At 35.4% G+C, this 16,713-nt stretch overlaps 1 protein-coding gene across 1 annotated transcript in view; it reads left to right on the plus strand.

The window, feature by feature from the left end:
* The window catches only part of ZC2HC1B (zinc finger C2HC-type containing 1B), a 44,023-nt gene that overhangs the window by 11,154 nt on the left and 16,156 nt on the right, over window positions 1–16,713 (plus strand). Inside the window, exons 4-5 of the mRNA XM_081295389.1 lie at window positions 251–389; window positions 15,354–15,493. Of these exons, the coding sequence (XP_081151515.1) occupies window positions 251–389; window positions 15,354–15,493 (279 nt within the window). The remainder of the gene's footprint in view (window positions 1–250; window positions 390–15,353; window positions 15,494–16,713) is intronic.

Genomic DNA, 16,713 nt, shown 5'->3' on the forward strand with positions numbered 1-16,713 from the left:
AGGAAAGCACTCTACCACTGAGTTACATTCCCCAGCCCCAGATTTTTATTTTTGTTTTTCCTTACTACTATTGTGACTTGCAGACTTTATGACCATAGTGTCCAAATCTCTTTAAATAGAGCTTTTGAAAAATAAATTCTCCTTTTTCTCCGAATTTCAGTCTTGGTTCTATAAGTTCAGATCCCAGCTTTTTAAGAAATTGTAACTGAGGGGTATATAGCCTACACTAATATTGGTTGGTTTCTTACAGCATCAACCTGTAAGGAAATCTAACTGGAGACAGCAGCATGAAGACTTCATTAATGCAATTCAATCAGCAAAGCAGTGCACACTTGCCATTAAAGAAGGCCGGCCTCTCCCACCTCCACCCCCTCCATCCATCAATCCAGGTGTGTGCACTTTTTGGTTCACTTTTGAGACTCAGTTTGGCTTTTTTTTTTTGTACCTGGAATTGAACCCAAGGGAGCTCAACCACTTGAGCCATATTCCCAACTCTCTTTATTATTTATTTTGAGACAGGGTCTCACTAAATTCCCTAGAGCCTTGCTAAATTGCTGAAGCTATCTTTGAGCTTGTGATCCTCCTACATCAGCCTCCTGAGTCACTGGGATTACAGGTGTGCACTTCCACACCCAGCTTCTGTTTAACTTTTGGCCCAATCATCATACCTCCTATATACTCTAAAATTGATAGTAGCAATTACATAAAAGTAATTTTTTTTTTGGAACCAGGGATTGAACTCGGGGGCACTTGACCACTGAGCCACATCCCTAGCCCTTTTTTGTATTTTATTTAGAGACAGGGTGTCACTGAGTTGCTTAGAGCCTAGCAAGAAGTAATTTTATTGGGATAGTGATGTAGCTCAAGTGGCAGCACGCTCGCCTGGCATGCGCGGGGCGCTGGGTTCGACCCTCAGCACCACATAAAAAGAAAATAAAGATGTTGTGTCCACCAAAAACTGAAAAATATTTTAAAAAATTCTTTCTCTCTCTCTCTTTAAAAAAAAGTAATTTTATCAATTATATACAATTAAAAGTAAATGTGTATGTTGTATAATGTATATAGTATATATTATCCTTTCCCCCAACCAATTCTGCATATTCTGTTTTCTTTCTGTCTCAACATGAGATAACCACTGTGCCTTTTTGGTGTTATTATGTGACTCCAGGGGATACCATTTGCACCGTGACTAAGAACAAGGAGCTTTGCAGAACTGAGTTTAAGCAGTTCCACAAGAGTTCCATGGAGTTTCAGATATCCACAGCTCTTTTTTTTTTTTTTTTTAATGATTTAGTGGCTCATAGCTTTGTTATTCCAACCTTTTTATTTTGAAATTTTTCACATCTAGAAAAGAGGAAGGAAGAGTAGCATAGTCACCCATATACCTTCTGCTGACATTTGACAGTGTTAACATTTCTCTTTCTCTCTCTCTTTCTCTCTCTGGCAGACCATTTAAAAGTTAAGTTTCAAATATCCACACTTTATCCTTAAATATTTCAATATACATTTTTTAACATAAGTACATTTTCCTGTATAACTACAATGCTATTCTCACACTTAAAACACAATCTCATGTTTTCCCAGTTATTTTAAGAATGTCTTTCAAACTTCTCTCACCCCAGCCCCAGACCCGGCCCGAGCCACAATCCAGGATTCAGTCAAGGGTTACATGCTGCCCTTTGTTTTCTTTTCCGTTTTTTTAAATCTTACCCTACCAGACTGTTTGTCTTTTAGAATGCCTCATGTTCTATATTTGTCTGCTTGTTTAGTCATATTAATATTTAACTTGTTCCTTTATCCCATATTTTTCAATTGGAAGTTAAGGCCAGAGGCTCAGTTGGGTTAATTTTAATCCTTTATCAAATATATGATTTGCAAATATTTCCTACCATTCTGTGTACCGGCTCTTGATTTTCTTGATAGTGGCCTTTAAAGTACAAAATTTTTGAATTTGGACAAATTCTAGTTAATTTACTTTTTTCTTCTCATGTACGGGCTTTTGGTGTCATATCCAAAAAAAAAAAAAAAAGCCAGATCTAAAGCTACAACTCTTGTCCCCTGTGTTTTCTTTTTTAAATAGTTTTAGCTCTTATGTTTAAAAGGTCTTTGATCCAGTCTGAGTTAATGTTTGTGTGTGCCTTAAGGTAAGTTTTCAAATCCATTCTTGGACAAGTAGATAACCAGTTATCTTAACACCATTTAAAGACTGTTTTCCCCATTAAATGATCCAGGCACTCTTATTAAAACTCAATTGACAGTATATTTGAGGGTTTAATCTGGACTTTCTGTTCTGTTCCATTGTCTGATAAATCTGTCTTTATGGCAGTACCACCCTATTTTGATTGCCATAACATGACAGTTTTGAAATCAGGAATTGAGTGAGTGCTTCAAAATATAACCAAAGTGGTTCTGCTTATTTCTGAGTTCTTTGAGATTCCATATAGAATTTAGAATTTTTTTTCTATGTCAGTAAAAAATACTATTTGGGGATTTTAACAGAGATTTGATTGAACCCATGGGTCATTTTGAGTAGTAGTGTCACTTTAGCAATATTGTCTTATAATCCTTGGACACAGGATGTCTTTTCATTTATTTATGTTTTCTTAAATTTATTTCAGCAGTATTTTGTAGTTTTTAGTGTACAAGTCTTTTGCCCTCCTTGGCAGCTATCAATAATACAAAAACAGTAAGTGTTGGCGAGGATGTGGGGGGAAAGGCACACTCATACATTGCTGGTGGAACTGCAAATGGGTGCAGCCAATATGGAAAGCAGTATGAAAAATCCTTGGAAAACTTGGAATGGAACTACCATTTGATCCAGTTATCCCACTCCTTGGTTTATACCCAAAGGACTTAAAAACAGCATACTCAGGGGCACGGCCATATCAATGTTTATACCAGCACAATTCACAATAGCTTAATTATGGAACTAACCCAGATGCCCGTCAGTAGATGGTTAGGGAAACTTTGGTTTGTATACAGAATGTAACATTACTCAGCATTAAAAGAGAATAAAAACATGGTATTTGTAGGTAAATGGATGGAGTTGGAGAAAATAATGCTAAGTGAAGTAAGCCAATCCCCAAAAACCAAAGGTTGAATGTTTTCTTTAATATGAAGATGCTGACTCATAATGGCGATTGGAGGGTAGCTTGGGAGGAGTGGAAACTTTAGATAGGGAAAAGAGGAAGGAGGGAAAGGGAGGGGGCAAAGGGGTAGGAATGATGGTGGAATGAGTGAGACATAATTACCCTAAGTACATGTATGAAGACATGAATGGTGTGAAAATACTTTGTGTACAGTGACTTGAAAAATTGTGCTCTATATGTGTAATATGAAATTAATTGTATTCTGTCATTGTGTGTAACAAATAGAATAAATAATTTAATAATAAGAAAACTAGGGTATTATAATAAAGCTATGGAAATTAAAGTGAATTTAACAAGATTTTTAGATATGAGGTATACACAATTAATTGTAATTTCATATGCAAATCATAAACAATTTAAAAGTGAAGTTAGAAAATACTATGTACAATAACATTTAACAAATTGAATACGTAGGGATATATTTAAAAAAATATGTGTAGGACTTATATTTAAAAAAATATGTGTAGGACCTATAAAATGAAAAGCCTGAAACATTCCTTCCAGGAATTAAAGAAAACCAAAATCAATGACAAAATTTACTTTTTCCAAAGTTCAGGAGAACTCAGTATTTTACTGTTTTTTTAATCAATTCTATCCAATTGATCTTTGGATTCAATTTAATTCCAATAGAAATATGTGCAAGTTTTATTTGCTGAGTAGGAATTGACCAGCATGTGAAAATTAAAGGATCTGAAATAGCCAAGATAATTAAAAAAGACAAAATGGAAGGACTTCCTGTAATGTTATGGTGGTTTGGTGTTGGTGCATCAAATAAACAGGTGATAAAATCTAGACAGAGACAGATTGTTCAAGATGACAGAATAGAAGAGGTTGCTTTCCTGGCTGCTGTGTGGTGTGAAACCAAGAAAGCAGATGGGCAACTTCTGAGCACAGTGGGTGAAGGAAAAAGAAGGGATTTTACTGGGAATTAATACTGGACATACAAAGCAAACCAGGGATTCAGGAGGTTGGATATAATAAAATGAGGAAGAAATTCCCAGGACCACTGCCACCCCTGCCACCATCAGCACCAGCCTGAGCAATCCCCTTGCAAGCAAAATGAAGGAAGAAGGGAAGAAAAGGAGTCCACATTCTTAAGAGGCTTGTGGCGTGTCTGGATACAGAGAGCTCAGAGATCAAAAACACTGCCAATTAACCCGAAAGGTGTGTCAAATAATATCCTTGTGCAGGAAAGAAGCTTGCATCTATCTAGGCTACCACAGAGAACAGAAAAAGCAACTATTTTGCAGCTGTGTCATAGGGGCCGGCAGATGGGGGAACCAATTCCTGGCAAACCTGAGCTGAGACCAAAATACAGGCCTGGCTAGCCCACGTTACATGACAGAGAGAGTGCCTAAGTGACGGGGAGAAAATCAGACACGGAGAGGGGTTTAAACAGGGCAATACAGGTCATGGAAATACACCCAGCTCTCCCCCAACCACCTTGAGTCCAGTGGCTCACAGGACAAGCTGGGAGAGATGCATCCAGCCAGAAATTCAAAAGGGTGGGAGCAGAAGTGATTGAGTTTGGAGACTGAACACAAAAGACCAGGAAACGTGGCGTCTTCAGATAACTGAGGGGACTAAAGATTGGCTCCTCTGCCACATGAGTGGAACCCAGGGGGAGATCCCTAGTGTGTACGCCCCCAGCGTGGACCAGCAACTGCTAGGTCCTGGAGGTGTACTGATTTAAGATCTTCAAACCAATTGCAGTTGAATGAAGAACCTGGACCCTACCTAAGCCTAAACCCCACCTCCAGGATCTCTGTCTATAGAATTTCCTTTCACATTCCAGTGAACTCACACTGAGGATGGAGCAGACATCACAGGCAGCCTACCCCACATATCACTGCTGAGAAGGGAAGCCAAGAATTTTTGGAACTCCAACAGAAACAATTCTTTAACTTTTCATCAAGATTTTTTTTTCTTTTTTCATTTTTTCCTATTTTAACTGTGACCTGAATGGTTCATGGACGGCATGTTTGTTTATTGTCTTTCATTTCTAGCATTTTTTGAATGCTGTTATTTTTCATGAATTAGTATTTTGAGGACTAGGATGTTTGATTAATATATTTCAGTTTTGTATTCTTTTTATTTAAAAAAAATTTTATTTTATATATTTTTCTCTCACTTCTGTTTCCTTTGATTCTCCTTCTCTCTTTTCTTCTGCTAACAGCCAATCTCTATTGTTCTCTTTTTTTACTCTTCCTTTTTTATTTCTATTTTTTTCTCCTCCCTCATAATCATCTCATACTACGTCACTTCTGTTCTCTTCCTGTTCACCATTTGAAATGGTAAACCCTTTTGCAACTTACTATTTTACTGTGGGCAATAACTGATCACATCATTTCTATTTATTGTGACAATTAACATTATATATCTCATAGTAGGAAATATTTGGTTTAATGCTGTATATTGTTTTCATTGGTTGTTGTTGTTGTTATTATTATTATTATTATTATTATTATTATTATTATTTGTCTCCCTCTAAACTGTGAGATACCAGAAACCTTGAGGGATGCTGTAAGTCTTCAGGTTAGAAACTCAACTGCCTCAGATTCATACCATTAGATGGTTACACACACACACACACACACACACACACACACACACAACATGAAAAATCAAGGGAAGAAATTGCACAAAACAAACCAAAATACTTCAATAACAGAATCCATCTACACCACAGTGGAAGAAATGTCAGAGAAGAGTTTAGAATGTTCATAGTTAAACTGATCCATGAAGTAAAAGGCAATGTAAGGAATGCAATCAGGGAGAAAACACAGAAAGTGAAAGATCACTTCAATAAAGAAAGATTCTGGGGAAAAAAAAAACCCAAGCAGAAATCCACAAAATAAAGAAATCATTAAACCAAATTAAAAATTCAATGGAAAGCATCACGAACAGACTAGACCACTTAAAAGATAGTTTCAGGCCATGAAGACAAAATATATAATCTTGAAAATAAAGTTGACCACGGAAAAAAGATGTTGAGACCATGAACAGAACTTGTAAGAAATATGGGATAACATGAAAAGACCAAACCTAAGATTTATTAGGATAGATGAAGGATCAAAGATACAAACCAAAAGAATGCACAATCTTTTCAATGAAATAGTATTGGAAAATTTCCCAAACCTTAAATATGAAATGGAAAATCAAATATAGGAGGCTTCCAGGACACCAAATATGCAAAATTACAATAGACCTACATCAACATTATTATGAAATGCCTAACATACAGAATAAGGATAGAATTTTAAAGGCTGCCAGCGAAAATGATAGGTCACATTTAGAAGGAAAAAAATTTGGACCTCAGCTGACTTCTCAACCCAGATGCTAAGAGCTAGGAGGTCATGAAATAATATATACCAAGCTCTGAAAAAACAGATACCAGCCAAAATTACTATAGTCAGCAAAATTAAGCTTCAGAATTAAAAAATGAAATATAAACCTTCATGATAAACGAAAGTTAAAAGAATTCACAACTAGAAAGCCAATACTACAAAACATACTCAATAAAATATTTCATGAAGAATAAATAAAAAATAAAAGTGAAAACAGCAAAGAAAGGAACTACAATAAAAGAACAGTGAATCAATGGAGAATAAAATTCAAATTAAAAACCTGGAATAAATAAAAATGACAGGGAATAAAAATCATTTCTCAATAATAACATCAAATGTAAATGGCTTAAACTCATGAATCAAAATATGTAGATTGATAGAGTGGATTGAAAAACAAGATTCAACAATATGCTGTCTCTGAGAGACTCACCTCATAGGCAAAAACATCCCCAGACTGAAGGTAAAAGAATGGGGAAAAAAATCTTATCATTGAAAACTTATTATTGAAAATATTATTCACATGGGCCTCATGAACAAGCAGGGTTTTTATCCTCATATCAGAAAAAGTGGACTTCAAGCCAAAGTTAATCAGAAGGGACAAAGAAGTCCATTTCCTATTGCTTTAAGGGAATCATACATCATAAGACATAACAATCTTAACTATTTATGCCCCAAACAATGGAGCATCTATCAAAAAAACCCTTCTCAATATCAAGAATCAAACAGACCACAACACAGTAATACTGGGTGACATTAACATGCCTCTCTCATCACTGAATATGACTTCCAAATGAAAACTAAATAAAGAAGCTATAGAACTAAAAAAAAAATACAATAATATAGAATAAACAGATATATATGGAAAATTTCATCCATAAGTGACTAAAAATATTTTCTTCTCAGCAGCACATGGATCCTTCTCTAAAATAAACCATATCTTAGACCACAAAGCAACTCTTAGAAAATACAATTTATATATATATATATATATATATATATATATATACACACACACACACACACACACACACACACACACATTAATTATTATTCCTTACATCCTATCAGATCATAATGGAAAAAATTAGAGATACTCTAACACCTAGAGACTAAATAATATGCTATTAAATGACCAGTGGAGAGCAAAGAAATTTAAAAAATGTATAGTGAAATATAAATGGATAGTGAAATAAAAAAATTAGAGGTAAATGAGAATAGCAATACAACATATCAAAATCTATGGGACACTATAAAGGTGATTATAAGAGGAAAGATTATTGCATTGAGCTCAATCATTAAAAGAATAGAAAGTCACTGAATAAATAACCTAATTTTACATCTCAAAGCCCTATAAAAAGAACAAATCAACAACAAAAGCAGTAGAAACAGGAAATAATTAAAATCAAAGGTGAAATCAATGAAATTGAAATAATTTTTTTTTCTAAAATCAACAAGTTGGTTGATTAAAAAAAATGGTTCTTTAAAAAAATGAATAAAATTGATAAACCCTTAGGCAAGCTAACCAAGAGAAAGAGGGGGAAAATTACTAAAATTCATGATGAAAAAGGAAATATCATCCTGGACACTACCAAAATAGAGATTATAATCAGAAACTATTTTGAAAATTTATATTTTAATAAAATAGAAAATCTTGATGATATTAACAAATTTCTAGAATCATATGACCTACACAAATTGAATTAGGAGGACATAGAAAATTTAAACAGACAATTTCAAGCAATGAAATTGAAGATATCATCAAAAGCCTACCAATGAAGAAAAGCTCAGGACCAGACAGATTTTCCACTGAGTTCTACCAGAGCTTCAAAGAAGAATTAATACCAATCTTCCTCAAATTATTCCATGAAATAGAAAAGGAAGGAACCCTTCCAAACTCTATGAAAATAGTATCACCCTGATACCAAAACCAGACAAAGATACATTAAGGAAAGAAACTTCAGACCAATGAAAATAGATACAACAATTCTTAATAAAATAATGGGAAATCACATACAAAAACATATTAAAAAGATGGTGTTCCACAATCAAGTGGGTTTCATTCCAGGGATGTAAGGTTGGTTCAACATATGGATATCAGTAAATGTAATTCACTACATCAATAGACTTAAAGATAAGAATCCATGATTATCTCAATAGATGCAAAAAAAATCATTTAACAAAATATAGCATCCGTTTATGGTCAAAACACTAGAAAACTAGGAATAGTAGAAACATATATCAACATTATAAAACATATATATATGTTAAACCCAAGGCCAATGTTATACTAAACAGAGAAAATCTGAAAGCATTCCTTCTAAACACTGGAACAAGACAGGTGCCCTCTTTCACCACTTCTATTCAACAAAGTCGTTGAAACTCTAGCCAGAGCAATTAGACAAAAGAAATAAATTAAATGGTTATATGTAAGAAAAGAAGATCTCATACTGTTACTATTTGTCAATGACATTATTTTATTTTTAGAAGACGCAAAAAGCTCCACCAGAAAACTTCCAAAACTCATAAACAAATCCAGCAAAGTAGCAATATATAAAATGTTCCTATACACAAATGATGAATCAACTGAAAGAAAAATTAGAAAAATTATCCATTCACATTAGCCTCAAAACAACAACAACAAACAAACTTGGGATTCAATCTAACAAAAGAAGTGAAAGAGTTCTATAATGAAAATTACAGAACCCTAAAGAAAGAACTTGAAGAAGACCTTAGAAGATGGAAAGCTCTCCCATGTTCTTGGATAGGCAGAATTAATGTTGTCAAAATGGCCATACTACCAAAAGCACTACACAGATTTAATGTAATTCCTATTAAAATTCCAATGACATTCTTCATAGAAATAAAAAAGCATCACAAAATTCATTTGGAGAAATAAGAGGACCAGAATAGCCAAAGCAATCCTTAGTGAGAAAGATGAAGTAGGAGGCATCATAATACTAGACCTTAAATGATACTACAGAGCTATAATAATAAAAATGGTATGGTGGGGCTGGGGCTAGGGCTCAGTGGTGGAGCCTTGCACATGTGAGGCCCTGGGTTCTATCCTTGGCACCACATAAAAAAATTTAAAAAGGTATTGTGTTCATCTTCAACTAAATATGTGTGTGTGTGTGTGTGTGAGTGTGTGTGTGTGTGTGTGTGTGTGTGTGTGTGTATGTGTTTATGTGTATACCACAGCATAGTATTGGTACAAAAACAGACCTGAAGACCAGTGGAATAGAATAGAAGACAGAAGACACTGGGCCCAACTTTCCATCATGTCAGCTTAAGAACCAACTTCCTCAACAAGACTCCTAGAGTGCAACAAGTAAAATCAAGTGGGATGGTATCAAATTAAAAAGCTTCTCCACAGCAAAGGAAACAATCAAGAACATGAAAACAGAGCCTACAGAATGCAAGAAAATTTGTGCCACTTATACCTCGGATGGAGCATTAATCTCCAGGATATATGAAGAACTCAAAAAAACTTAACACCAAAAAAACAAACAACCCAATCAATAAATGGTCTAAGGAACTGAACAAATACTTCACAGAAGAAGAAATACAATTGATCAACATATATATGAAAAAATGTTCATCATCTCTAGCAATTAGAGAAATGCAAATTAAAACTACACTGAGATTTCACATCACTCTAGTCAGAATGACAATTATCAAGAATAACAGTAACAATAATGTTGGTGAGGATGTGGGTAAAAAGGTACACTCATACATTGCTGATGGAACTGCAAATTGCTGCAACCCTTCTAGAGAGCAGTATGGAGACTCCTCAGAAAACTAGGACTGGAAACCCCATTTGACCAGTTATCCCACTCATTGGTATTTACGCAAGGACTTAAAATCAGCATACTACAGTGATGCAGCCACATAAATGTTTATAGCAGCTCTATTCACAATAGCTAAGCTAAGAAATCAACCTAGGTGCCCTTCAATAGATGAATACATAAAGAAAATGTAATATATATAAACAATGAAATATTACTGAACTGTTTAAAAAAATGACTTTAGGACTTTTGTTGGTAAATGAATGGACCTGGAGACTCTCATGCTTAAGTGAAATAAGCCAATCCCAGAAAAACCAAAGGTCTAATGTTCTCTCTGATATGAAGATGCTAACACACAATAAGGGGCGAGGTGGGAAGAAGAATAGAAGTTCATTGGTTTAGACAAAAGGGAATGAAGGAAAAGGGATGGGGATGGGAACAGAATGAATTGGTCATAGCTTTCTTATGCTCATATATTGAATACATGACCAGTGAATCTCCACATCATGTACAACCACAAGAATAGTAGCTTAATTAGAATGTTATACCCCATGCATGTATAATATGTTAAACTATACTCTACTGTTATGCATATCTAAAAAGAATACATTTTTACAAAAAAATCTAGACATAGTATTCCCCCAAATCTGCAGGCTGTTGATAATTTTCAAAGATGCCAAAGTAATTAAATGAGGAAAAGGATAGTCTTATCAACAAATGATACTGGAATAACTGGATATCCATAAGGAAAAATGAACCCTGATTCTTATGCAGTATATAAAAATTAACTCAAAGTGGATCATTGACCTAAATGTTACAACTATAAAAGTTCAATTAAAGAAAACTCCAAAAATTTGTCAACAAAGATTTCTTAACCAGGACACAAAATGTACTAACTTTTTTTTTAAAAAAGGAATTTTGTAAATTGGGCTGCACCAAAATTAAAATTTTCAGTTATGAGACACACTGTTAAGACAATGGAAAGGCAAGCTACAGACTGGGAGCAAATATTTATAACACATATATCTGATAAAGGGCTCACCTCAAGAACATATGAAGAACTCTTACACACAATAATGAGACAACCTAATGAGAAAAGGACAGGAGAGGTGTTTGAACAGATACATCAGGAAATAATAACCCATAAACTCATGAAGAGATACTCAACATCATTTTACTGTGGGAAAAATAAATGAAAAATATGATGAGATACAACAGCACGCCCACTTGAATGGCTAAAATTAAAGACACAATTCAAGCGCTGGCTGGGATGTGGAGCAACCAAAGCTTCATGCACAGCTGACAGAAGTGTAAAATAGTGCAACCACCGAACACTAGTAGTATTTTCCTAACCAAAAACCCATACAACAAGTCCATTTCTAGTTATTTATGCAAAAATATATCCATAAAAAGATTTGTACATGAAGGTTCAAAGATTTATCCATAGAGCATAAACTAGAAACAACTGAAAATGAATGTGAATAGATAAATTGTACATTATTTACAAAATGGAACACTTCTCAACAGTAAGAAGGAAGTGCTACTGTACATGCAGAAGCATGGATGTTCCGTTATATGAAATTATAGAACAAATAAGACTTATCTATTGTGACAGGAAAATGAATCTCTTTGATTGCCTGAGACTAGGTTTGGTGAAATATTTCTGAAATGGGCCCTGAGGGAACTTTGAGGGCTAATGAAAATTGGATATACAAATTTGTGTGTTTGTCAAAACTCATTGAACTATATACTTTTCTCAGTATGAGCCTGTGTGTAAATTATTTCTAAGGTTCATTTGAAAAAGTACGAAAGAAGCCACAGTGTAATCATAATGTAAAAATCATCTGAACTTCTACTCCAGAAAATAGTCTTCACAATTGCTTCACTTTTGCTGTGTTCTATGAAAATATAGCTTAACATAATGTGTCGTCTTAAGCTGTTTGGTAGAAAAATCAATTTTAGGAATAAACAAGTACTTTGGTAACAAGCTTCATAGAAAAAAAATCTTTTATGAGAAATAGCTTCATTTTGAGATCAGAAGCTACAGTTGATGACTACCTTATGGTTTTTTAATTGTATAAGTGAAACCATATCAGATGTTTTGCTGTGGAAATTTTTCTCATTATCAAGTTGGATCTAAAATGCAGGGATTAGTGTTTCTCAAAAAAAAAAAATCCCTTTGCAAGACCTCATTACAAGTTCAACTTATTTTTCTTCCTTTTACAATTTTATGCCAAAATAGCTTTTATAATTACTTCCTTACACTTAACTATAATTTTATGCAACAAATAAAATGATTATATACAATCACACATTTTCGTTACAATTTGATTATTTTGATTGTACAGAGATTTTACGTTAGCCCAGTACTCAAGCTTAGTTACTAAAAAATTTAACACACACACACAACCAGAATTATATATAATATGGCCTAATACACATGAGTTTGCAAGTAATTTCCTTTTTTTCCAGACTTATTCCCTATTGTCATGTTTTCTCATGGCATATATTTATTTATTCTAGTTTTTACTGATCAACTAAATCTGCCAATGATTCAAATTTCCAGGATATTGTGACACTTTATAGGGACAGTGATGTATAATATTCATGATTAGAGTTATTCTGTGAGGCCTGTGACATTTGGTCACCATTTTATATGAGTACATAGTGGTCTCAATATAATGTTTACATTTTAAAATGATATTTGTTTTCTACTTTAATTTGATATGTAATCTGGCCACCACATTTCTCATAGCAAGCCATATGTAATCTTCTTTAAAACATTATCTTTTGAAATATATAGGACAGTGATTTTTACAAAAGCATAATTAATGGAGGAAAAGAAGTGATTCCAGTTAAGATGAGGATAGAACATGTAACTCAATCACTCCATGTTTAAATGACTGCATTAGAAAAATACTTTCCCATTCTCAAAATATTTGACATTCAGTATAAATGCAACTGGCAGTCCCTGCCCACTCTTATGACTGGACTTCACGTCCTTCTTGTGGACTACAGAGGGCCTGGTGATCCCTCCTCCCACAGCTCATCCCACCAAGTGGTAATTGTGTCTTTGTCTCATCGTCTCTGAGATTTTTGGGGGGCAGGAAATGCACTTCAGTCTTGTTGATGCATGGTAGCATATGGCGCCATACACGTAGAGGGTGTCAATGGATGAACAGACAAATAGGAATATGAGAGCAGCCCTGCACTGCTATGGTCATTGTCTCTGCCTGACCCAAGCAGGGTTTCATGGTAGCAGCATTTCTGACATAAGACTTGAGTTTCTAGCTGGTAAAACCAAAGAAATAACCACCAACTGAAGCACCAAGTTCTAGATGGGTTTTCTACAACATCGTGAGTTCTGAATGATGATGGTACTTTCTATGTTAGTTTTTCCCTAAACAGTTGTACTCTTATTTGGTGGTTGGAAACCCAGCCTTGCTGGACCTGTTTCCCTATGGCAATAGCTGTCATTTATAAAACACTCAGCATGATCCAGCCCTCCTTCTATGCCAGCCCTCCCTCATGTGGATTATCAGTTAACTTTCACAATAACCTGATGAAATACACGATATGTATGTGCTGAGGAAATGGAGGCTTAAGGAGGTTGAGTAACTCCCCCAAGTTCATACACACAGTACACAGGCTCCAAACCAGTTAGGCAGGCTCCAGAGCTTAAGGTCTTCATCAATCCCACTGCTGTCCTGTTTCATTTTATTTTTTTTTTAAGGCATTTATCACCATGTGAAATTTTTCTATTTTTGTTTCTATATCAGAATGCTTATTCCTTTGTTGTATCCCCACATATAAAACAGTGCCTGGCACATAGTAGGTGTTCAGTAAGTATTAGATTAAGGATTAGGTGCTGCCTTCTTTCATGTGGGATAAAGAGTAAGACTCCTAGATCGTTTCTAAATGATTCTTATACTTTAGGAGTATTCAGTTTTAGGAAATGATTTGTTCAAATAGAAAACTCCCCAAACTGCTTACAAAAAGCTCTTAACCTTGAAGACAGCACTGCATTAAATAGCCAACCACTCATGTAGGAATTTTGACTTTGTGCCAATCTGAATTTCTATCCTGAGTTTGGGTTGACCCTCTTTGAGGGGAAATTCTTCTTTTATGTCATACATATCCCCTTTGTTATCCCTTAAAGGTGCCTAAATCAAAACAAAGCAAACCCTAATCCCTGCAGGCTTTGGAGAGGAGTTGACCCTGACCTCCCCACTTTGCTATGCACAGCCCCACATTCCAAAAAGATCTTGAATCTTTCTCACCTCCCATTTCTCTAGCTAATTATGTGCAATAGTTACAAATGAAAGAAAAAAATCAGATAAAAAAGGTGTTTCTCAGAACCACAGAAGGACCTACCTGGGCTGCCAGGAGTTGCCAGGGTCTTGCAGCACAGAAGCCAAGGCTGTTATCACCCCTCTTCTTTCTGTTTTCACACCCTGGCCACCTTTTATCCTTTCACCATATCCTTTCTTGAATATATTGTTTGCTTCCTCTCTTAGTTTAGTAAAAAATCTAGCCGCTGCAAAAACAGTGTGTCTTTCTGCTAACCCCATCCCCCAAGCCCACATTTTAAAACTAAATCTCATCTCCCTCTGAAACTCCATAATTTCTTTGTGACCTCTGTCTCACCCAGTACCAGAGTCTGGGCTTTTTGTGAATCTTTTGTGCCCTTCTGTACCATTAATACTAACATTCTGTGATTACAGGACTGCTATATTTTAAACAAGGATTCACTAAATAATTTGTTTAATTGGGAAGTCCCTGAGTATAATTAATCTTTTGTCTACAAGAGATATCTTATAAACATTTTAAGGGCACATTCTTATTGAAATGAGTGCCTCACTAGTGAAAACTTTCACTATTATGGTTTTTTTTTTTTTTTTAATTTGAACCCTTTCAAGTCTTCCCTTTCTGGAATAGGCTATCTCAAGCCAGAGTTGGGGACCTTGTCCTTTCTTGTTGGAGCAGAGTTCACATTCTATTTATTCCATATAGTCCATTCCATAAGTGTTTTTGAAACATTAATTACCACTTGTTTCTATCTCTACATTCAGATTATATTCAGTGCCCATATTGTATGAGGAGGTTTAATGAAACTGCAGCCACGCGACATATAAATTTCTGCAAGGATCAGTCTTCTCGAAAAGTCTTTGATCCAGCTCAGACAGCAGCCAAATTGGCATCCAGAGCTCAGGTAAATATCTCTCCCCAGGTGTTGGTTTTGTGTCCTTGCATGCCTGGGGCAAGCAGGTAGAATTTTTTTTTTATTGGTTGTTCACAACATTACAAAGCTCTTGACATATCATATTTCATACATTAGATTGAAGTGGGTTATGAACCCCCAATTTTACCCCAAATGCAGATTGCAGAATCACGTCGGTTACACATGTGTAAGCAGGTAGAATTTGCAAGAACCTCAAATACCCATTCTAAGAAGTGTAAGGATCAAGAGATCTGATTACTGTCACTCATCCCCCTGGGTGTTTCTTCTTTTGGAAGGCATGCTTTCTAGCCAGCAATACCTTGGGGTATTGTGGAAAAAAAATATTTCTAAAGTGCTCAAAGCTTCTTAGGATAAAGACTGGGATATATAAAATGTGTTTATGTAGCATTATGCTAAACCCCTATTTATCTGTTGGAGATTATCAGCCTAAACCACCCAGAATAGAACTGAGTGGAAGTGGCCTGGGGGCATGGGTGGAGACTCACAGGAAGATGCTCTGTAAGTTTACATTCTGATCTGTAGAGGAGAGATGTCTTCAGCCTTTTGTTTAAGGCCACAGAACCAGCAAGTTAAAGTATGTGGGTGAATGGAAGCAGTTGTTACAAATATGTACAAATAGGTAAAATGACAACCTGAGCTGGATAACAATACCATTATAACCTCACAATTGGAGTCAGCACACAGCTCCATACACATCAAAGGTCCTAAATCACAGTGCAGCATGGAAACCAGTAGTTTCACAAACTCAGCCAGCAAGAGACATATTAAGTTGGTCTGAATACTTTAAGAGCAGATAACATGTTTAGAAAGCTTTCCATTAAGTCCTGTATCTCATGGGGATGGGACAATTTCCAACACTAGTGTATTCCATAGACTATGATTCTGGGCTCTCTCTCCTCATCTATCAGGGAGTGGCTCAATATCAGCTGTATACCAGACACCATGCCAGGTACTGTTGATCAGATATTTGTAATTCAAAGTAGGGGGCTTAGAAACAATACAATACAAGAGTGTTTTTACTGATGTATGTAGGAGGGCTGTGGAGGAGACGCCCCTGGGATTCCTGGGCATTTTCGAAGGTAAGCAAACATTATCTTTTAAGTGTCAAAATGAGCTCCCCAGCTCAGAATTGGAGGCGGGGGAAGGACAGGGTGCAAAAAATGTCTGGCCTGAGATGCCACCCAAAGTCT

This window comes from Spermophilus citellus, assembly GCF_964194105.1.
Source record: "Spermophilus citellus genome assembly, chromosome: 5".
NCBI classification, from domain to species: Eukaryota; Metazoa; Chordata; class Mammalia; order Rodentia; family Sciuridae; genus Spermophilus; species Spermophilus citellus.